Source organism: Chiroxiphia lanceolata, chromosome 1 (genome assembly GCF_009829145.1).
Source record: "Chiroxiphia lanceolata isolate bChiLan1 chromosome 1, bChiLan1.pri, whole genome shotgun sequence".
NCBI lineage: Eukaryota > Metazoa > Chordata > Aves > Passeriformes > Pipridae > Chiroxiphia > Chiroxiphia lanceolata.
The window spans coordinates 146,146,933-146,169,288 of record NC_045637.1 but is presented as its reverse complement, the minus strand read 5'-3'; the positions used below and the strand labels follow the sequence as shown (position 1 = coordinate 146,169,288).

Below are 22,356 nucleotides of genomic sequence, written 5' to 3'. Positions count from 1 at the left end.
TTGTTATTTATGCAGTACATCATTACATTTTCCATCAACATCTGCCTTACCAAGCAGGTGACAGACAGGAAAGAATGTCACAGGTGGAAATCTGCTCAATCTAAATCTAAGGCAATTACATACAGTTCTAGAACATAATTAATGACAACTGATTAGTAAGTGCTAGAATCATGACAATTTATTCAATCAGTCCATTTAGGAGAAAAAAAAAATTAGACATTGAAGTTGAAAAAAGGGCCAACTAATTCTTATGTGTGAACCTGTTCCAGAACAAGAAGCACAGAATTCCCCATAAAGTATCCTGCATTTTTCACTCCATTTTCTCTCATGTAAGACCCAAAATCTGCCTACAGACCTTACAGTAAGGCTCTCCATGTTAGAGTCAGCATACGTAACTATTTTAAAAATTCACCTTATCCTACTACCAATTAGGACAGGGATATGCAAAAGAGAGGAAAAGGGAGTGTGTGTGTAGAGGGAAGCAACACACCGACTTCCATACGAACCATTTATTGAATAAATACATGCATCATAATGTAGAATTACATGAGCAAAAAAGGCAATCTGTACAAAATTGATTACCCTTTGTTCTCATTTCAACTCTCACCATTTGCTGCAGCTCTGATAAAGGATTCAAGACAGAAAATTAAAACTTGTTTAGTCCAACTCCAAGTGATATGCATGCTGATTTGAGTCCGGGTTACACCACTGCTAGAGTTCAGAAAGCTGGTTTTCCTGACAGTGAAGCAGAGTAATTCTAAAAACAGTTTCAATAGTAGAGAACATGTGTTGGTATATACAGGTAACAAAGCTTATTTTTAACCATTTCTTAAACATCTTCATATGTTCATATTTTAAGGCACAGGATAAACAAGAACTACATGAAAAGCTATCGGTTGATATTGAATAAATGACTTGATAATGAGGTGCATTTTTTGCCGAGAGGCAAAATTGTCCTTTCTACTTCCATATAAACGGAACAATCGGAATTTGGTAAGTTTAATACAGAAGTTCCATCTACTATCAAACGAATCAATCTCATCTAGGCAGTCATAGGCTGGTCCAAATTCACTCAGGAGAACCTTTCTACAGAGTCTGGCATCCAGGACTGATTACAAACAACAGAAATTATTGTTGCCATACTGCAATGACAACCCAATCTCTTCATTTCAGATTCCTGAATGGAAAGTGGGCTCTCTAAGAACCTATCCCTAGTTTTAGGTAGTGAGCTATGCTGGAAAGTCCTGTCAAATCTATTTTGAAAACTTAATTCAGTTACTCACCACTTTGTGCTATCATCTCACATTTACCCAAACATGGCATTATTTTCCACCTTGAAACTTTAAAAGACAGAATGTCCACTTTTTTATTGTTGAAGTGCAGAGTTTTCTGTCCCCATATTTCACTTAAGACTTGAAACATCAAATTAATTTAACAGCCTAGTTATTGGCTACAGATCAAACTCTGTGGAGTGACTGGCCAGGATGCACAGCAAAAGTCCTTCCACCTTGGACTGAACCAAGGCAAAAGACAATTATGCTAAGCTGCTGCTCTTAGACCTCCTTTATTTAGATCAGCTTTCAGGTTCTGCATTTTCATGGCATTAACAACATTCTCTGTCTTTCCATTCTTAACAGTTTTTTAATGGAGAACTAGCAAAGAAAATATGCATTTCATAATATATTTTATATGAATAGGTGAGTGAATACATTGAGATACTCATACATTCCAATATAGAGTGAAGCCTTCAAATGGAAATGTTTTCTGACAAGGAATCTCTTCCTATTGCCCAGTCCAGTAACAGCATTAACAGTACAATTTACAGTGCAAGATTTTTTGATAAAATTGTCTTGTATAAAGCGTGGCAATGAGAAGGCCATCACTGTATAGAGGTGTATGGGTGTGTGTCACACACATCCATGACAAATGTTCATGTTAAACTGAATTCAGACATATACTGAAATTCTTAGACTTGAAAAAACTAAAAAGCTACATCTATGGTAGGCACTTTGGTACATCTAGTAATGTAGGCATATTCTACACCTAGAGTTAAGGTTCTGTCAGTAGTTTTACGATAAAGCTAATTTCAGGAGTTCATTATTCTGCTTTAAAATTTCTTTCTTGGCTGAGAGATCATCCTAGAATCTTAGCTAAATAATATACTTTGTCTAATTGCATACTTATCCAAGGATGAGGGCCTTGGCTCTAAAAGAGCCAAATTGTTCTCTTGGATTCTTAATGCACATTTTTCTAACAGTCAAGAAAACTTGCCAAAAGAAGAAAAATCAGTTCTGAATACAAAAAAAATTCCCCATAATGCATAAAATTAGAGTTATGAGTTCAGCTGTTTGGGCTGATACTCCCCCTTCAGCTCCCAGCTTCGATGAGTTTGTGCTCATGGTGTCACTGCTGCAGTCTGGCCCAGCCCATGGCAGAGCTCCAGGAGGGTGCCAGGATTTCTCAGGAAACCCGTGTGGAACACTGAAGTGCATTTTGTTCATGCACCAAACACACTGAGGAGCAATGAAGCAACTGCAAAAATGAGTTTCATCTCAGTTTCCCATTTTCTTGCCTCTTGGTGTTCATTTGAGTATTACAGAAGGTATCACATAACATACTATTTTAGCATAGTATTGTATAAGAAAAGGAACATATGTCTTGTACATATGCCTACTGTATGAACTGACATTGCAAGCTGATTTGTCTACCTTATAAATCAGTGAAACATGGTGGTAAGGACAGCTCAAAGTGGTTAGAGATTTTCTTTATAATACAGAAAAATCCATGCCCTCAAACCTTCAAAAGGTCACATGTCTAGTACTCTAGAGTACAGGAATAAATAACAAAATCCAAGTGAACCTGTATAATAAAACCGTACTCTTTGTTATGTTTACTCCATTAAATGAAAACTCAGATTTAGAAACTGTGATTCGTGGACCTCATCCTCTATTTATACAGTATTTATAGAATTCTCATTTTTATTTATAATATTCTATAGCATGATTTTTCAATAATACATTTATATATAAATATTAAAATGTTTATGTTTTGTACATTTTAAGCCAGCCACACTGGGCCAGAAACACAATAAAGTAAAAATGTTTTTCTGCAGTTTGTTTTTGCAGAGTATCACAAAATGATTAAGACCATTGTGCTGCAAAGACAAAAGAGATTCATCTGAAGAAATTAACATGCATTTAGAAGAAAATAACTATATCCTTTATCTGATTTTCTTCTGAATTCAAACCAGCATGAAAGAATTATAAAAAAATAGTATATATTTACATGGTACAGTATACCTTGGTGAGATATAAAACAAGGCAGGAAAACAGTAGAACATATTCTTTTCACTTTCTAATAGGTACAGCCATCGTAAAGTTCAATTTAAACACAAAAGGTTACTTTACTGTACTATTGCACATTACAGTAACACACAGAACTGTTTAGCAAAATAAAATACAAAGTTTAACGATGAGAAAGGCTATGTCTACATAAAATGACCAAGTGTTATAAAATTATTGGGGATGTGTCTAAGAACTAAATCAGTAAAACTATAAAAATAATATCGGTACATCTGTGAAATCAATGCATTAAAAATGTATAAAGGTTGGCAAAATTATGCTTGAGGAATTCCCGGTATCCATGGGCCTAACTTGCACCATGTGGCCTTGTACCATCTTCTGTTAAATCATACCTGAAAATGAAAAAAAAAAAAGAATAAGGATTTTTTTTTTTACATTTAGGGTGTATTATTAAAACTATTATTAACACAGCTGTTATTGTATGCAGTATTTTTATTAATAAAGGAAATATTATACTTACCACTGGGTCCAGCCTTTAGCAAGTTCTTCAGATGCCAGAGGTATTAATAACTGTGGAAAATTAAATTACCAATCAGTGTATTGTGTGTGCCTTTTAAAGATCAAATCTGACAATCCTGTCAACTCCAGCGTAAGCAACACCATTAGTAAACAATATATTTTACATCCTTGTCATCATAGCTCGCTGCTACCTGCCCGACTTGTAGTAAAGTTTCAAGTTGCTGCTTTTGACCTCAAAATCCACACCCTTCAGAGGCACAGTCCCAGAGCACCTCACAGCATGACAGTGGCCAATAGCCCTCCTGGGAAACAGGAAAATTGAGGACGCTCTTCACCATGAACTGACCATGATTCTGTATCTCTCATCCTCTTCAGAGGTCAAATATGGCAATTTTCAAGGGTGCAGGAATTTACTATTCCTCTTTCATGCTCCAAATCAGATGGGTAGGAAATGGGGTGATTTAATGTGTGCCTATAGAACACTAAAGTCATAAACACTACAGCTGATGTTGGTACTGGGAATGTCTCCAGCAGCAGTTCTTTCTCATGGATTTTACAAACTGGAATTTTAATTTCTTGTGTGTTTCTCTAAGAACTCTTGCTTGTCTTTCCAGTTTTGTTTGAACATTTGCTGAGATATCATCTGGTTTCTCCTGGTTATTTCCTTTCTCTTCTGATATGATTATTAAGTCAGACAAGTACATTTATTTTGTTAATGTGAACTTAATGCTCTCTAGAAGAGATTACTGCCTCATTATTTGTCTGCTCTGCAGGTCTGTTCCTTCCCTTACTAAAGCTTGACATATTTTTTGAAAGCCTCATACCTGACTCAGGTGCTTCAATCAACACTAACAAGCTCATATCTCAAGAGGATTTTAGTTTTATATAATAACATGATGCATTAAGAGAATTTGCTTATTGTCAACTTACTTTGCCAAGCAGCCCTTTATCTTTGGACAAGAATCCACCGCTGTTCTTCACTGCTACATCTAGTGTTCTTCTCTGTACTTCAGGCAGGGAAACACTGAAATCAAACCTGGCAGGCAAAGTGATGCTTTAGAGGGAATTCTGTACCCGAGGTGCAAGGTCAGCTCCTACAGCTAAACAGCAATTCAAAACCAAGTTATCCTCCTCCCCAAATGAAAAAATGAGGTCTGAGACAAATGAAGAAAAAAATCCCAATGTTTTGCCTAAAATTTTGCTTCAATATCAACATCAAATGTTTGAGACTTCTGTTACTTTTGACATCTAGAAGGCATTGGTAAAACAAAATAAGGGAAAAGTCAAGTACTGACTCCAGAGAGAAGAGAATGTGGAATCCTACTACTCTGACAGCTCAGTATCAGTATTCTCCAAAAGGGAAAGACTGGTCAGTCTTACTGATCCCTGGTACTTGATAACCAGAGCTTCTTTTCTTCTCTGGCACACTAAGGAAACACATCCACTTTTAAGGAAGAATGCAATTTGTTTGCTGGAGCAGAAACTTTGAGAAAGTGAGGACAAGGTTATACCACAACCTACATCTATTTGTCACTACAATTCCTAAACAGCTTTATTGCTTTGCAATACATTTTACTTGGAAAGGCACAGTAAAATAAATCTATTACCTGGAATGAACAGGAGATAGCATCCTGCACTACCAGGAAAACCTACCGGAGCCTCTAAGTAATGATTTACAGATCTCTCTCAGACAGAAGGGATTGAAGTCTTGCTTTTCCCGAGTTAATTTTCTGTCTATAGAGAAAGGTCTTAATTGAAAAGTGATAGGTGGGAAACTAAGGGGCAGATATGTAAGGGAAACTACTATCAAAAAGCAGAGTTCAAGGATAAGTCTTTTTCTGCATTATAATGTCGCACAAGCTTGTAAAACTTCCAACATATGGGCCAGGATATAATTTATGAGGAAATTTCCTGACTCCCTGGATGCTGAGTAGTGCTACCAAGCAGATTGACTAAGCAATTTGACTATGAAGAGACACTGGCTGGCCAGTCCCCCGAGAAGGCAGCAACAGCCAGGCAACCAGCCAAACATGCTTCCTGGCAGGAAGGGACACCAACAGCACTGGCCAGCCAAAGGCACTCGTGTGCTGGTCACCTGCCAGCAGAGTGCACGCTGCTGCTTAGCTACCAGCACAGGGGGGATGTAGCTGGTGCAGGATAAGGCAGGAAGCAGAGAAGTGGCTGGGAACAGCAAGAAGGGCTGTAGTGAAAACAGGGAATAGAAGGACAGAAGACCTATTATAGCAGAAGAGAAAGGTGTGGTCAAATCTGATGGTGACAACTAGGAGCTCCAACAGTTCATCTGTTCAGGAAAGCTCAGAAACCTTGATTCGACAGCTTTGTAATTACACAACATAAAACTACTACACATAGTTTAGAACATACATTTGATCAAACACTGGGTTTAATGTCTTCTTTGATACATGTGTTTTTCTTCTTCCTGATCGTCTCTTATCGGGCAGTAAATACATTCGCACATACGGATCAGATCCTTCTTCTGAAAATGCGATTAGATTTCTGCGGCCATGAAAAACGAGGAAAAGCACTTAGAAAATCAACAGGACATTGCTGAATGTAAGTGTCTACACTACTATCACTTAATTTAGTACATGAAGCAGTTCTGGAGCATCCTGCACAAAGTAAGGTGTGCAGGATACAGCACACAGGTAACAGCAGTGGAAAACAAAAACTAAAACAAACGTCAAGCAGTGACTTGTTCAACACCAGAGAAATGGTAAGCAGACAGCAGAGGTGAGAATACATTGTTTCCTAAATTCCAAATCAAAGTCCTGATATGGCTTCTCAAAAATCATGTGTTTTAGCCATTCTGTGCAAAATTCAGTCTCTTAGAGACAATTCCAGACACTGCTGATAAAAAACTACAGGTCATTTTCATTTAAAATCTAACAGGAGCATAATAGACAAATACACAACATCACAGCAAAATCTTGGACAAAGTTTTTAGTGATTCTGATGTTTACAGATATGTTACCTTAAAAATAACGAAGATCGACAAGACAACCAATTTAAAAGTAAGGCAAGCTATGAAAAATTTACAAAGAAATATAAAATGAAATTGTGTATTTTGTGCTCACCTGCAGGAATGCACCACCACAATCAATTTGTTTCTTTGTGAACTGTGACGAATTGTTAGCTGAATCTGTCCTAGTGGAGACTGCCCCAGGGTTGTTCCACTGCAGGAAAAAAGCAGAACATTACGCTTAGTTTTTAAAATGCGTATTAAAAGTAAGATCCAACTGAAAGATATGCCAGGTAGTTTTCCCAGAAATCATGGATCATCCATTTAATTTTTCTCTAAACTAATGTGAAAGAGAGCATATGAGCATATCCCCATCAGTTTCATGCTCCTTGTCCAAAAACTCTGCTCTCCAAAATAAGCCAGGTATTCCTGTCAGTTTAGAGGTCAGCTGCTCCTCAGTACTTTGAAAAGTATCAGTAAAGAACTTGCTCACCCTAAAATAAACATTAAAGCAATGTCTAGGAAATTGGAGAGAACAGTGGTGCAAACTGCAGTGAAAACCTCAGTGATGGGCTACTCTTACCTATGGCCCAGAGCCAATCATAACAATATAGATATTCTTGGGATTAAGATAGTGATACTTAAACCCACTTATTGTCTTAAAGCTCAAATCACAGCATAAACACAACCAATTCACTTTTCCATAGCTAATATCACAATGTAAGTAAGATTAGAATCAATTTACACTTACAAATACATGTCATGCCTAAATAAAAAGCAAACACCATGTTTAAGAATTTTGAATAGGCCAATATTTGCAGAGCTCCCTCATCTCTACGAAATGCTCATTTTAGTTTGTGTAAACTTACTATGAGTATTTTCCACATATTCCATATTTTTCCATATTGCACAGGACAGTATATGGCATATTTGGCATTTTTCAGTCACCTGAAGTCACTTCAAAGGAGAGGCCTGCCTGTTGTGAATAACTACTACAGAGTGACTGCTCCATTAAAATTGCCAAGTAATTCCCTTTAAAAATTAGAATGAAGCATTTCAGTATTTTCTTAGTTCAAAAAGATAAAAAATAACCAGAGCACCTAAAAACTTGTGGCCTGCAATAAATGATCTCTTTACCTGGAGCTTTACCACTCTTATCAAAACAGAAATTATGACATTTGTGTATGAAATAAGGAGTAGTATTTCAATATTTATCATAATTAACAAAGTGTAACCCAGTTTTGGGCCAGAAGAGAGACTTGGCAAAATGAAGACAAGTCAGCAGAGGACCATAAAGATAAATGGGGGTCTGGAGCTCATAAGCAGGTGGTGGATTTGTACAAATTGAAGAGACAGCCAACAGCAGACTCAGCTGCAGCCTTTCAGTACTTAAAACAGACATTTTAGAGAAGATCGAGTCTGACTCCTCAGGGCTGTACACAGTAAAATAACAAGAGGTCACAGACAACTTGCAGCAAGATAAATTTCAATAGAAATGAGAAATGTTTTCACAGTGGAGTGGTTAAGCACCAGAGTTGCTGAGAAGGTTTACAGAATCTCCATCCTTGGAGATATTCAAAACTTGTTTGGACAAGGCCCAAGAAACCTGATCTAACTTTGAAGAGAGATTTGCTTTGAGCAGAGGGCTGACTGATCTCCAGAGGTTCCATCCAACCTATATTATTGTATTGATTTTGAGAACTCTGATAGAGAAAAAGATGAATCAGTTCAATCCCTTACAAAAAAAAAATAAAATATTTCTAATAAGATTCACAGAGAAGTTACATGAGTAGGGAAGGAATGGTTTCCACTCTCCCATTCAGAGCAGGACTGCTGCTCAGCTGCCTGTACTTGGTATGTACAGCTGCCCATCGAAACAAGTAAAAAAAAAAAACTCAAGAATTTAAGGAAGCATGGCTGCAGCAATCCTGACTGACTGAACAGTAACTGACTATTCATTTAACATCCTTTGTAGTCAACTATCCCTCTGAGTAATTAAAAAATACCAGCTATATTCAACCTTAATTGGTTTAATTAATGCTAATAGGATTCAGCAGTGAAAACAGGGAACTATTGCATGGAACTACAGAGTGCAGCCATGAGAACTAGGTGGACTTTATCTTTCAGATGACGATGGCCATGGTAACTTCTAATTGCAGAATCTGTCTTAACTGAGGTACCGAGAACAAGCAGAAAATCACAGTGACAGAACAGTGGAAAAATATTACTGCAGTGAGAACTAAGCACTCCTCCTCTGGCTGCACTGGCGACACTTTTTGTAACCCAACTTAGATGCGCTGCAAACCCAAGTGATTCAGGCCCTACTTCTCCAGCTGCCGGAGCCTCTGGCGCAGCTCCTGCGTGGCGATGGGCAGGGATATGTCGGAGGCGATGCTGGGAGTGGGCTCCTTGACCGACAGGTGGCTGGGAGAATAGGAGAAGTTGGAGGCGAGAAGGCTGGAGGAACTGCGGCTCAGATCCGTCGGCCACTGCGGGCTGGCGTTGGGAGCCTGACTCTTTTCAGCTGCATCAGTTTTTTTATCACTGTCAGTCACTGGGGAAGCTGGAACAGGCTTGTTTGAATCAGGTGTAGGCGAGACAGGAACCTGAGGCTTAAAAGATGATTTTCTTGCATCTTTGGAAACAGATGGCCTTTTCACTTGGGCTGAGTGTTGATGATCTGGAGATCTTGCTTGCTTTTCAAGAGAAAGGACCTAGATACAGGAGAAATACAGATAAGATTACTATTTTGCAGTACACAAAAACAAGAATAAATTTGTTTCTACAAGAGTACTGGCTGGTGACAAGTTGTACAGTTCAGAGGCTAAAGCAAAATCAAAAATATTCCCATTTATTCACTCTACAATAGCAAATGTTTTGCATGGCAAAACACAGCTCCACCTTCTTTGTGGCAACTGCAGTAACTTTGAAACAGTGTGAAATTCTCCATTAATTTAGAATTATTCTCATTATTTCCTTCCCATATTCCATGTGCTTCTGGTGCAAGTGCTATTTAATTTGCAGCTCTAGCTATCTGGAAAGCTATTCTATTTCTTTCTTCTAGTTTTTTGAAATTCAATCTTACATCACAATTTCTTCTCACTCATTGTCCTTACCTTCTCTTTTATAGGTTATTTTAATTTATTAATGACATGTAAACAACAAAGGGTCTTAGATAAGAAAAAATAAGTTTGACAGTGTTTGCAAAGAGACATACTACCTTATTAAATCAAATAATTTAGCTGGGGAAAAAGAAAACCAACTTTCAAATATGCAAGTTTTGCCTTCAAAACTCCGGTGTGCTTGAAAGACGGTTGGAATTTTTCCAGTACTATGATCGTACTTTGTTTCCCCATAAACTTTATTCCTTTTAAATCATCAAGACCTCAGTTCCATTTCTAGACAAAGGTGATTTCTGATCTGTAACCTACTGAGTCACAAGAGATCCGAAGGAATCCAGATTCCAAATGTGATTTCCGAACCTAAAACCACGGGGAACCTCAGTTTTAATTAATGCAATTGACACTGTTTCATCTGAAACATTGCCTGGTTTTGAAATAGAATGTTTTTAAATTAAAGGTTATTTTGTGTACTGATGGCACTGCAACAACTAAGGACACTTGGCATGTGATATCAAAGTGAATGTACTATTATCTTCTTCAAAAAGCCAACAGACCAGGAGCCACAACAGCCCTAAATATTCAGATATTTACAGTGTGAAAAGTTTTAGAGTACCCTGAGTGCAATCTTCATGTTTATAGTGCTGTTTGGACCAGAGTTGCTCAAGTGGAACCGCTGATGCATAGTTAAGTCTTCACTCTCTAGCAACTGGCTTAGAGGCAGCTTGAAGTTCCCCAAAGAACACTGGTGCTGTTCATCCCTCACCTGAAGTAACACAAAAGCCAAGTCATTTTGCATCATCTGCTTTTGTAAGAATTAAGAGAAAGAAAAGGAAATTACGTTTTTATTTAAAAAAAATAAAATCGAAACAATACTGTAGTTCGTTCTTACATCAAATTTCCTTGATTTTAAGATTACATTGATGAAGGTAAAAGCAAACACACTCAATGCCTAATTTCTTCAACCCTACCTTCTACAGCAACCCCAAACCAAAGAGCTAACCATCACATCTACATCTCCCTGATCCACAATCAAAATAATTACATGGTTTCCAAACTCTGTGTGAAAATGAATTCCCACAACTGTTAGAGGAAGAGTAACTAAGACAGCCCTCATTTACACTTCAGTTGCTTTGAACTATGTAAAATGATATGTCAGCAGTGTAAAAGGATATCTTCTTCAGTATTTGGATAAAGCAAATACTTCCTTGGTAGGAGAGAGGAATAAAATCAGCCACACATAACAGCAATTTCTGTTAGTAATTAAGACTGCTAGTTCAAAACAGCTATCCATAATTTACTTGTTTTTTGAGTTTTGGGTTTTTGGTTTTGTTTTTTTTTGGTTTAGTTTGGGTTTTTTTTAGAGAAGACAACCATTAACTATGTTTTTGCAGTGAGAGTCTGGTTATAGTCTCTTTCTTTTAGTAGTAAATGGAAATAAACATTTCACAGTCTGGTCTTAAAAAAAAGCACTTAAAGTATAATTTTCATGGTGTTCACCATTAAGTCTCATTTCATAACAGCTTTTAATGTCTGAATGTTACTGCTGCAATGTCTTAGGAAAGAAAGTGTGAGAGCGAGACAACGTACCTCAACTTCAAGATCTTGTCTTTTGGGGTTGTGTACAAAGAAAGTAAAGTTTTCCTCCCATACTGGTTCATTGGTCTTGTATCGAATCTGAAGTCAGAGAACAGGAAGCACACAAATTATGAAACCGTTTAAAGTCAGTGTCGAGAGTTGAGTACATTTTTCATTTTGGTGCTGCAAAATTTATGTCTGAAACTTGACACATTTAAACAAAGGCCAATGGGATCTACCCACCCAAAGCATATATAGTATCACATATTAAATTACAGAGGACATGTCGTAGAATATGCTTTGCGTGAACTTCACACCAGGCTACGAACGAATGCAAGGTCATCAGACTAGCATGTTCTCTCTTCACATACTCCTCAGTAAGTGCTTAAATAACCCAGTGAAACTCCTAGAATATAGTATTTTTCCTTCTTATCTCCAGTTAGCCATGTGGAAAATTTCACTGCCAAATCTCACTATTTTCAGCAAACTAATAATGCAGGGGGAGGCAGAGCGGCAGAGAGAAAGAGGTGCTTGTTGAAAAAGCCACCTACAGGAGCAAAGGACTTGGATTTTTATCTCCACTCTCCAGTACATATCAAAACTAAGACTGTACATGAGATCTTCTTTAGGCTTTGTGACATGAAGAAGCCAAATTAGATGCCCTCTCCCTTTGGCTCACTGACACTTCTACATAAAAAGAAAAAATTGCTTTGCTGTTGCTATTTTATTTTCATGAGCTGTTTGAATGCACAGAGGTTAGTCATGGACAAGACAACAAGTGTGCTGAATGCCTTTGGTCAGAATCAGAGGGATCACCATCAAGATCAATCTCATGACTGGCATCTGTTACAGGCCACTCAATTAGGAATGAGACATGGATGATGCCACCTTCTGACAACTCAAAGCTGTGTCAGGTCTGAAGAACAAGGTTCGCACTGAGAGCTTCAACTACTCTCACGTTTTCTAGGAAAGCACCACTGTGGAAGGACTTCTACAAATGACTAAAAATCCCATCTCTACTCGCAGACAGTTTAAATTGAGTCAGCAGCCACTCAATCTTTGGCTGCCTGTCGGCAGTTTCAGCTCTGGTGGTAACTTAGTGGTATGTGCTCCATGGCTTAGCCAAACGCCAAGCCCACAGAGCCACCGAATATTTGAAGACAGAGCCAAGTATAAAGAGTAGGAACTTACCTTACTTTCCTGTGCCTTGTGCCCAACTGACAGCAAAACAAGTGGGTTGGGATTGCTGTTTATTTTCTTTCCTGACTGGTAAAGAAAAAGCAAAAACTTCGCCTTCAGAATAAAGCAAAACCTCTCTCCTCTGAAACTTACTGCCTGCATCTTAAAAACACAAATCATATGCATTCTACTGTATGTTTATCTATGATTCTCAGTATTTTATTCAACTGGCTTGAATGGCAGACTGGCTGTAACTAGTGAACAGATCCACATAAAGGCATCCAACTACCCTGAATATGCTGAAGCAAAACCCTACAAATAAGTAGGAGCTTTAGACTCCTTTTCATTTTCTTTGAATGAAACCGGTAAGGTGCAAATTCTTATCTTTTAATGAGGATTGCAACCCCCAAAGCTAATGAAGCATAGTTAAAACTGCAAAATGAATATTTCATGCAGATGGGAGATATGAAGAAAGCACAAACTCGGGAACTTTATATACATTGCTGTAGTACAGTTAAATTAGATGTGATACCAGAACACTGATATTCCCTCCTTTTCAGTTTGGGGAGAAAGAAGATGCACTGTAATGTACCTGAGGGATATTTCTACAGTTTACAAAATACTTTTTATTAGAGAATCAACCATCTGCCATATCTGAGCCTTGCTCACCAGCTATATAGCATTACATCAAACTGTGGAAATAAACATCAGTTTAGAAACAAATTCTGTACGCAAAGGAACATTCCCAACTACATTTCTTTCACAAATTTCAATTTAATCTAACAAAAATTTAAGTCAGAAAGAAAATTTAGACATGAAAGTTAATCATCTCAGGCAGGTGTTAATGCAGTTTAAAAGGCCTAGAAAATGTAGGATACATGGTTAATAATATAGTTTGAGTTCTACCCTGTAGGAAATGCATAGATCATGTATGTCAACAGAAAGCCAGTTAAAATCTACTTAATGCATGTAAGGTCACAATTAAAACCAAGTGATTCAAATATTTTATACTTTTGAATCAAGAAAGTGTATGGTTTAGATATTTTTGGGATCTGAACTTACATTTTGAACATCATACTTTCACTAATATTACTCGACTTTAATGTGACTGCTTATAACCATCCTTTCCTTTAGAAATAAAGCTGTTAAGAAAGCACTCCTTTCTTGGATGAATGCTGCATTTATCTTTTTTATGATTTCTAATAAAAAATATTTACCTCTGAAGGAAAACAGAATACAAAGGTTTACAGAACAGAAAGAAAGTCAGATTACACTGCAACTGATGATGCTTTAACATAGTAGGTGACATGTGTTTCATTTTTTTCTTTGTCCATAAAACAGTGCCTGAAACTTTCTTCTCTTCATAAAATGATGAAACTACAGGAGCTGACAAAAAGACCCTGTTGCTTATGCTGATATGTAAATATAAATCATTTTAATCCATGCTAAATAGGTGGCAATATGTACACACACATATAATGCACCTCTAACACCTGCTACTGACAGACTCATTGTTGACAGTCTCTTTAAAGACTGCCCCTTGTCCAGGTTTCTCCAGCTGAGAATTCAGCTTACGCCTTCCAAGGTTGCCTATCAAAAAGCTGGGCTCAATTTTTTTAGCATTTATGTAAAAGATGTAAACGTTCTAAAAACATCTAGCAGGAACAAGATTATTTCAAAACAGTCATTCAGAGCTGACTGATGAATATCACTCAGTATGTAAAAGATGTCTTAGCTTTCATGTCAGCTTTATTCTTTAGTTATAGCTACAAATTAGCACTCAGGATGATTTTTTCCCCTAGTCCTCTAAAGCAGTGTGTACTCCACTAAACTGATCTAAAGTCCAAATTACCACAGACCACAGTATTTTATCAATGTCTTGACAGTGTAGTGAAATCAAATTTAAGTAAAATGGAATTGCACTAAATACATATCTGGCAACAGAAATTCTAGCCAGTGTTTGAAGAGAAGTGTTGCAGGCATTTGTGTACTTCCAATTACTTTTGTGACCTTAAATGGACAACTATATTAGTTTTACCTTTAGGGCTTTCTGAACAGCAGCCTTCTTCAAGCCATCAGGATTAAAGTCTAATGGATTATTCTTTTAAGTCAGGAGAGAATGAACATAGGAAGGGTTAATAAGTCATGCAATGAAGCATTTTCACCAGGTTAATTAATTATGACATGACAACATAGGACAAAGCAGGGAAAAAAAAACCAACCTAAAACAAACCCAACATCTTTTGAACAAAACAATGAAGCATCACAATAGCAACAATAATGCCTGACAAAACTTTTTTTTCCTCTTCTCCTCTGAATGTTTGTATTTTGCTTTAAAACTAATATTCCCACTTTTGATCTGCCTATATTTTCCTTATCATGGTTTTTTGCCATAATAAAGGTAATTCACAAAAAAGGTTTTATTTAATGCCTGATGCCCTATGAACTGCCTTCTGAATGAACCTTTTAAAAAATTTGGTTAAGCATATTCCCACAACATAGAAGCTTCTCTGATGATAAGTCAAGTAATTATGTGAAGGAGTCCCTTTATGGGAAAAATTACAACCCCATTAATAGAGACTTGGATCATTCTAAAAGTCAAATTGTTTAAGCCTCTTTAGACAAATAATGTAAACACTGCACGCTAACTAGAATGAAGACTCAATTGTCAATCAAGACATGCAAATATACCAACAATAGGAATTCAAACTGACTTAGCAGGACAAAACTTCTGACTACTTTCCATTAATTAAGCAAATTTTAAAATTTTATTTTGAAATTAATATATTGCTTTTTAAGTGAAATATGTAAATACAATAATGTCACAGAAAATTTTCATTCAACTTATAAAAAATAATTTCAGGAAGTAAGATTTTGAAAGAAAACAGACTTCAAGTAAGTATACTTATGGCTGGCTTTTCCTTTAAGTACACATTTCTGTTTCAAGAGAATTCTGCTTTAGAAGCTGTAGTGTGTAGCAATAAAAAAACCTGCAAAATTGACTTTTAAAACATGCTGGTTTATGAATAGAAACTGATATTAATGCTCTGCCAAAAGAAATGCATTTCTGAAATGAAAATCCAAGTGACTAAAATTTGAAAAGAGATTTAACCTTTATGCAGAAGTACTGGTTTACATTTTCTTTTGGGATGTCATATGTTCAAGCTGGCCAACATATTCCACAAGATTCCTGCAATGCTGCTTGAAAATTTCTATTTCAGAATGAACATGCAATATGATTAAACTGGAGAGAACCAGAAATAAGGTTTGGCTAGTTTTGTGGGATATTTTTCTTAAACATCATTTTTTCTTAAAGTAAAATTAAGGAATTGTCCGCGGTTAATTCTCTGACACATTCGGAACTCAATATTGAACTTCAAAGATGGAGACTGCACACTGTCCCTGGACACATCAAACCTAATGCTTAACTATTTTTCATTAGAAAATTTTTAAATGCCCAGCAGGTACCTTCTTTGCTGGAGTTTAAGCACTGTTCCCTACTTTCAGGGAACTTTGTTTGCAGCAGTCTTGCATCATTTCCATCCACTCCTTTAGTAGTTGTGGCTGCCCCATCCCTGGAAGTGTTCCAGGCCAGGCTGGATGGGGCTTTGAGCAACCTGGTCTAGTGGAAGGTGTCCCTGCCCATGGCAGGGAGGTTGGAACTAGATGGTCTTTAAGGTTCCTTCCAACCCAAACCATTCTATGGTTCTATGGTTCTCACTTCCTCTGCTGGCCACATTTGCTGGCTTTCATTATCACCAGTGCTGTCCTCCAGATCTTAAATTGCTATGGCCAAAACCAGGGCCTTAGCAATGGCTAAGTGGAACAGGAGGATTAGTTCATACATCTTACAGGCTACATTCCTCTTTTCTACACACAGTGCAGTGTTGTTTTTTATAACAATATGATATGGTATGCCTACAAAGCTATTTCTGTAGGGCTTTCCTTCAGACAGCTATTTCCATCCCACATTTATAAGGATGCAATGACTGTCCTCTATTTTCTCATCAAATAGTTTTGAATCTTAAACTACCCCTCGACTTACTGGACATTTTTCCTGCACATTTGCACCTGTATGTTCAACACAGATCCCTTTCCCCCTACATTGTTATTTCAAAGAATTTTTTAAAAGTTCTAAACCAAACCTATGTGATCAATTATAAAGGCAGGCAACCAATGACTCTTGGATATCGAATATGTTTCAATTCCTCTGGAATCATAGCAAGGATGGGCCAAGAGGGACATCAGCTGGGGCAAATGTGTTTAAGCCAGACTACAGGTTTTAAGGGAAGGAGCTGCAGGTCCATGAGGATGGTGGCTGAAAAGCTGGGAGGGAGGAGACTGGGAATACTCAAGATAAAAAGCCAAGGAAACGCCTTGGGTCACAAAATAATCTTGCTGTGGTTCTGAGCATCTCCATAGTTGTAGGAAAAGAGGATGGGTATCCAAAAACTGCAGTGACAACTGACACACTGGAATTCTCTAACAGATGGTGACATTTGCAGTAAATCCTAATAACAATCCCATAAATTATACAACAAACTGGTTTGTTATTAAGCCAGCTCCTAATTCAATGCCCTTTAGAGTACAACTCATTACTTCTATTGACTCACTAAGTGTTGCTTGGAATTAAAATGGAGCTTTAGAAGCTTCTAAATCTGCGGGTGCATCCCCAGCTGGCAACCAGAAGACAGGCACTGATCTGTAAGAGCTAATTTTAAATATAAATAATTTATCTGTTATATAGACACCAAAATTGTTATGAACTGACTATCATAAAACTAGTGTTACTTTCAGAAATTATACTAAGAACACTATTCATACTCCTTAACTCCATTAAATCCTTAAATCAGATTTAGATGGGTATATGTCTGAATTTGGTGTCTCAAATGTAGATTTGCAGCTGTCAAACTATCTAAAACGGAATAGGGAGCACTTGGGATTTTCCTCTCCCTATATAAAGTGAGCTCCCTTTTTACATTTTTAACACTTCCCCTCGTAGTTCATGTTACATGTTAATTAGATAATGAACTTCTAGGTGTGAATGTTTGTATAACAGCTTGTGTTTAAAGATGCCCAGGGCTACACCCTTAATTTTAATAACAATTATTTTTTAAGATGTATCTAGTATTTGTAAAACCAAAAGAAACAGCAACTACTTATCAGTTTTAACACCAAAGTGACTGAACCATAGCTTATGATCTGCATTTCTTACTCATTAAATTTTAACAAGATTTGATATCGGATGGAACTTTTTGGATACTTTAAAAGTAATTTCTACACAGAACCTAAGGGAAAGGGCCACAGAAAAGAGTTTTGCTGCTATATGGGGGTGCAGGGTGGGGGAGGTAGAGCAGAGAGAAAGGTGTTTTTAAACCAAGGATTATGTAGCCAGCCAGTAACAAATTTATCTGCACAATCTACAAAGGCATACCCACCCCTCTCTGGGAAAAGAGTTCTTACTCTGAACAGATTCTCAGTTTTTTTGAAGATACCAGGGTTGTGTTTACAGATTTAAGTGTAAGGCATTCAGAGGGTCATCAGTTTGTAATAATTTCATAACATTAAATTCAAGCAAAAAATATTACTTAGTGGTTCACCCTAGCCTGGATTTTCCTGACTAGAGACTTATTTGAAAAAAAGAAAAGGAGCTCAGGAATTTGCAAAACAAGGAGCATCATGGAGTGAAATAGAATTTACAAGGGAATTAAAAAACTATACCCATTTTTAAAGCAATACTTGAACCAGTGTGGAGAGGTTGCAAGTTCTTACAAACATTGAGTGCATCACCTTTTAAAGAAACTACAGGGATGTTGGCTGCAATATTTATTAGTTTAATTTCTTTGCAATAGAAGCCAACAATTCACCAGCACACAGTGTGCTAGAACAGTACGCATTTTATTTCTCAATGAATCAGGAACTTAAGTGTAAGAGCTTTTACAACAAACTTATCTTGGGTTTTTATCATAAAAGGTTAATTACTTACCCAATGATATGCTGATCAATGAAATTTAAGTAGCCTTTAAAATGCAATAAAAATAGCACAAAAACAAGGCACACTTGTTGAAACCATGCAGGAAAACAAATTGCATGCTCTCATTCCACTAGAGTGAGTGGCTTTAGTAGCACTAATCCACACTCTGGCAGAGAAAAGGTACAATACAAACAATACCAGAGAACTCACAAATAGTGCTCTATAGAGTGAGGTAGTGTTTTCACAAAAGACTAGTCCCGATGCTCTCCTCTCTTTTAAGTATCCACACCCAAAGTTTCCCTCGTAGATACTCTTAGGAAGATGGAAATGGAAGGAGAAAGCAGAGTGATGGGGTTGTGGCAGAATGAATGCATAAGCAGCTTTACTACACAAAAAAGTTAAGGAAAACAGTCAAAGGATTCCAGAGAAAACAGCAGATAACAAGAAGTAAATATTTGTCATTACAAATAGTTTCATCTGTTACGTGACTTTCTGTAGCACAGCAACGTGAAATGCTTTTTGAATTTTATTTTTTATTAATTATTCAAATATATTAACCCACTTTCCAAGTTCACTCCTGGTAATTCAGATTTATATGGCAGATCCAACTAAGTAAATTTAAGAGACCAGCCTTCTACACCATTTCTATTTCCTTTTCAGATAAACCATCCCAGTGTCTCAAGATCACAACTGTGATGCACCCATCCAAAAGAAATGTCTGTGTTGGAGTAACTCAGCACTGTAACTCAAACAAAAAAAGGCTGAAGGCATGATCTAAAGTGTACTGGTGATAAGCATTAACTTAAAGCAATTTTCAAGGTAATTAAAAGTGCTTGTTCATCTAGAAAACATTTCAGCTATAACATTAAATTTGTGCACAAAAGTCTTCCAAACTATTAATAAGGGTCAGTTCTTTCTGACCCTTCTTCATTCTCTTTGAATTTTCTCTTCCCCATAAATACAAGCAATCTAAGAAAGTGATTTTTTGTTATTATTCTATATAACCCTTATCACTGAATATGAACAAAACACGAGAAACCAGTAGACTTTCATGTTTAAGTTGTAAATATTGTTCCATATTAGAATCCTGTGGACATAAAAAAGCTGTATTTACTATAAGTTACTGCAGTTTATGTAGCAGCTCCATGAAATTGTCTTTATAGAATGTACAGGAATCTTTTCAGTTCTCCTGCATGAAGAAGTCTTCCCATGGTATTTCCCCCCACCTAACTGTGAAGCCTTTTTGTACCTGGTTTTGGAAAACTTTAATTTAACACAGTATCATATTATTTTATTGTTGTAAACTTGTACATCAAACACTTTCAAGTGTTTTACGTTACTTTCCATTATATTCTTTATAATACTGGAAAGAAAATGACTTGAAGTTAAACATGGAGTCATTTGTAGCAAGTGCTTTTCTGGGCTGGTAGAGCAAGTAAAAAATAAGAGGATTAAAGAGGTCCCACATTATGACCAACATTCTCAACCCACCCAGGCAGTCTTGTTCTCTAGACAGAACATCAGATGCAGCAATAAGAAATTTGGGATCCTGTTTCCAAATTTCCTACTGGTCAGCTTTGTGAAATGACCTTCCCCTTTCTGTGCCCTAGAGTTTAGATTGACTACTTTAGAGACAATGTCAGAGAATGCTTGTTAAAAACAGGAAGGTAAAAAATTAACTTACATCAAAGCCTCTGAGTATTTGCTGGGGAAGTTAATCTAATACAGAGAAGCAGAATTGTATGGATAGAACTGGAAATTGTGGATGAGAGAACTCTGAATCATTTAAGTAAGAGGCTTTAGTGTATTTTAAGAAATATATTCAATTTGTTTATTCAGAAGTAGAACGAGAAAATACAGATATCTGATCAATTGAATCTAGTGCATAAAAGAGACAGCAGACAGACTTTCTGGGTGCTGCACTATTCTGAAACTGATGCTAAGCACACCACAATTCTATTCTATTACTGCTTCCTCTCTACTGGAGTAATTATTTTCTTTTTCTGCTAAGTTACAGAGTTTGCCTGAATTCAGTACAGTGAGGTTAAAAAGATAATGTGGGGATATATTCCAAATGAGTCTTTTTAGCTTTTAAGATAGCTTAGAAATATTACTTCCGAACTGTGCTCTATACACCCTGGAACAACCATGTAATCACTTGTCAGTGATGTAAAATTGTTTGGGCTACTAAGGTTTGATTTGTTACCACCCTGATGCAGCATTTTAACTTAAAATTGAGCAGATAAATTTGCAAAATGCATGCAAAAATATCCAAGGCTTGAAAACTATATTCCCTTGTTAGTATTTCAAACATCGCTTCCAGAACTTCTCCTCTAATAGCAATGCTGAAAACCAGCAAAACTCAATGGTAAGCTTCACATATCTCTTTATAGCAGAGTTTACTTTAATACTGCTATCAGTTACAACCAGGAACAGTACTTTACTAACCTGGAATAAATTCCAAAACAAGCTATTTTACAGTCCCATAGGCTAATCTATAGAGTGACAGAACCATTATTTTTTCATGTTTTGCACAAACAAATAAACAATTCTCCAAACAACAATCTGATAGCAATCTCCTCCAAGTGTTCTGCCACTGTAACATCAACTGCACAGTATTCATTTCATGATGAGAACTTCAGTACCTTCAAATCTCCAGCAATACCCTAAGCCAAAGCAAGCAAGTTTACCTGAACTCAAGGAAGTGGGTCTTTTCCCAGTTAGTTCCTTAAAATTCCTCATGCTAATCCCATACTGTTTATAAAAAACACTGTTTAATAAAAACATGCAGCCTTTCAAGTCCAGGAAAGGAGCATTCTTTAAAGAAAAATCACACTGATTAAAGAGTAATATTTTAATAAATAGATAACTATAATACTATCCTACTAAAAAAGTGGACCTTACAATACACGTTTTGAAAGGAGAGAAAGTAAAGAATCCATGGCATAATGTGTGTTAGTAAAGCAGTGTGTCATACCACCAAGCAGGACATGCTGGAAGTACTCAAGAGATATCCATGACAAAAGGGTGTCCAGCAGAATGGAACTTACGGGCAGATTTCTTGCCGAGTCCAAGTAGAGGATAAGCAATGCAGATGAAAGCCCATCATTGGCTTGGTCTTTGTCAGCTCTAATGCTTGTTAGCACCTAAACCAAAAGCACACTGTAAGCTTTTCTGAAAATGAAGTACTGCTATTCCTGTCTCATTTCTGAAAACTATTTTAAAGACATCTCCTGAAACACAAACGTTCACAAATTCACCCTGTGAAGCACAAAAAAGTAAGTTTTCATGTCTCATATAGATTTTTATTGGATTTTTATTAGATTTTTATTTCCATTTTTACGGAAATTTCCACCACATTTCTTAATTATTTTTTTTAGATTAGACAGATTATAGTATCATATCCAGCTTTATATCCTGGGCTAATGAAATGTTAGTTGCTATTCTCAAACAACAGCATTAAGAGAAAAGAATAGAATGACAAAAGCATTTTAAAATCCCATGTCACATTATAGTCCCAATAGTACATTGACAGTTATGGATGGTTTGAGATTTCTGTAGACAGATAACTTGGAATAAAGTTACAGGTTTATCGGATTGCACAACAGCTAGAGAATTAAATTACTTATGTAATTAACAAACAAAAAATCACAATAAAATCACCCCACAATGATTAAGATTAGAATGAAAGTAATGTGTTCTTTT

The 22,356-nt window shown here is 36.6% G+C and overlaps 1 protein-coding gene across 3 annotated transcripts in view; it reads right to left on the bottom strand.

The window, feature by feature from the left end:
• Positions 1-494: 494 nt before the first annotated feature.
• The window catches only part of ESYT2 (extended synaptotagmin 2), an 80,039-nt gene continuing 58,177 nt past the window's right edge, over positions 495-22,356 (bottom strand). Inside the window, exons 13-24 of one of the 3 annotated variants that reach the window (XM_032687329.1) lie at positions 21,702-21,797; positions 18,862-18,963; positions 14,716-14,778; positions 12,690-12,764; positions 11,511-11,597; positions 10,537-10,686; positions 9,127-9,515; positions 6,917-7,015; positions 6,207-6,338; positions 4,752-4,857; positions 3,823-3,872; positions 495-3,694 (exon numbers count right to left, since the gene is read on the bottom strand). In XM_032687329.1, coding sequence (XP_032543220.1) covers positions 3,649-3,694; positions 3,823-3,872; positions 4,752-4,857; positions 6,207-6,338; positions 6,917-7,015; positions 9,127-9,515; positions 10,537-10,686; positions 11,511-11,597; positions 12,690-12,764; positions 14,716-14,778; positions 18,862-18,963; positions 21,702-21,797 — 1,395 coding nt within the window. In that variant the 3' untranslated portion in view covers positions 495-3,648. The remainder of the gene's footprint in view (positions 3,695-3,822; positions 3,873-4,751; positions 4,858-6,206; positions 6,339-6,916; positions 7,016-9,126; positions 9,516-10,536; positions 10,687-11,510; positions 11,598-12,689; positions 12,765-14,715; positions 14,779-18,861; positions 18,964-21,701; positions 21,798-22,356) is intronic. The other 2 variants (XM_032687340.1, XM_032687351.1) reach the window with 2 other exon arrangements.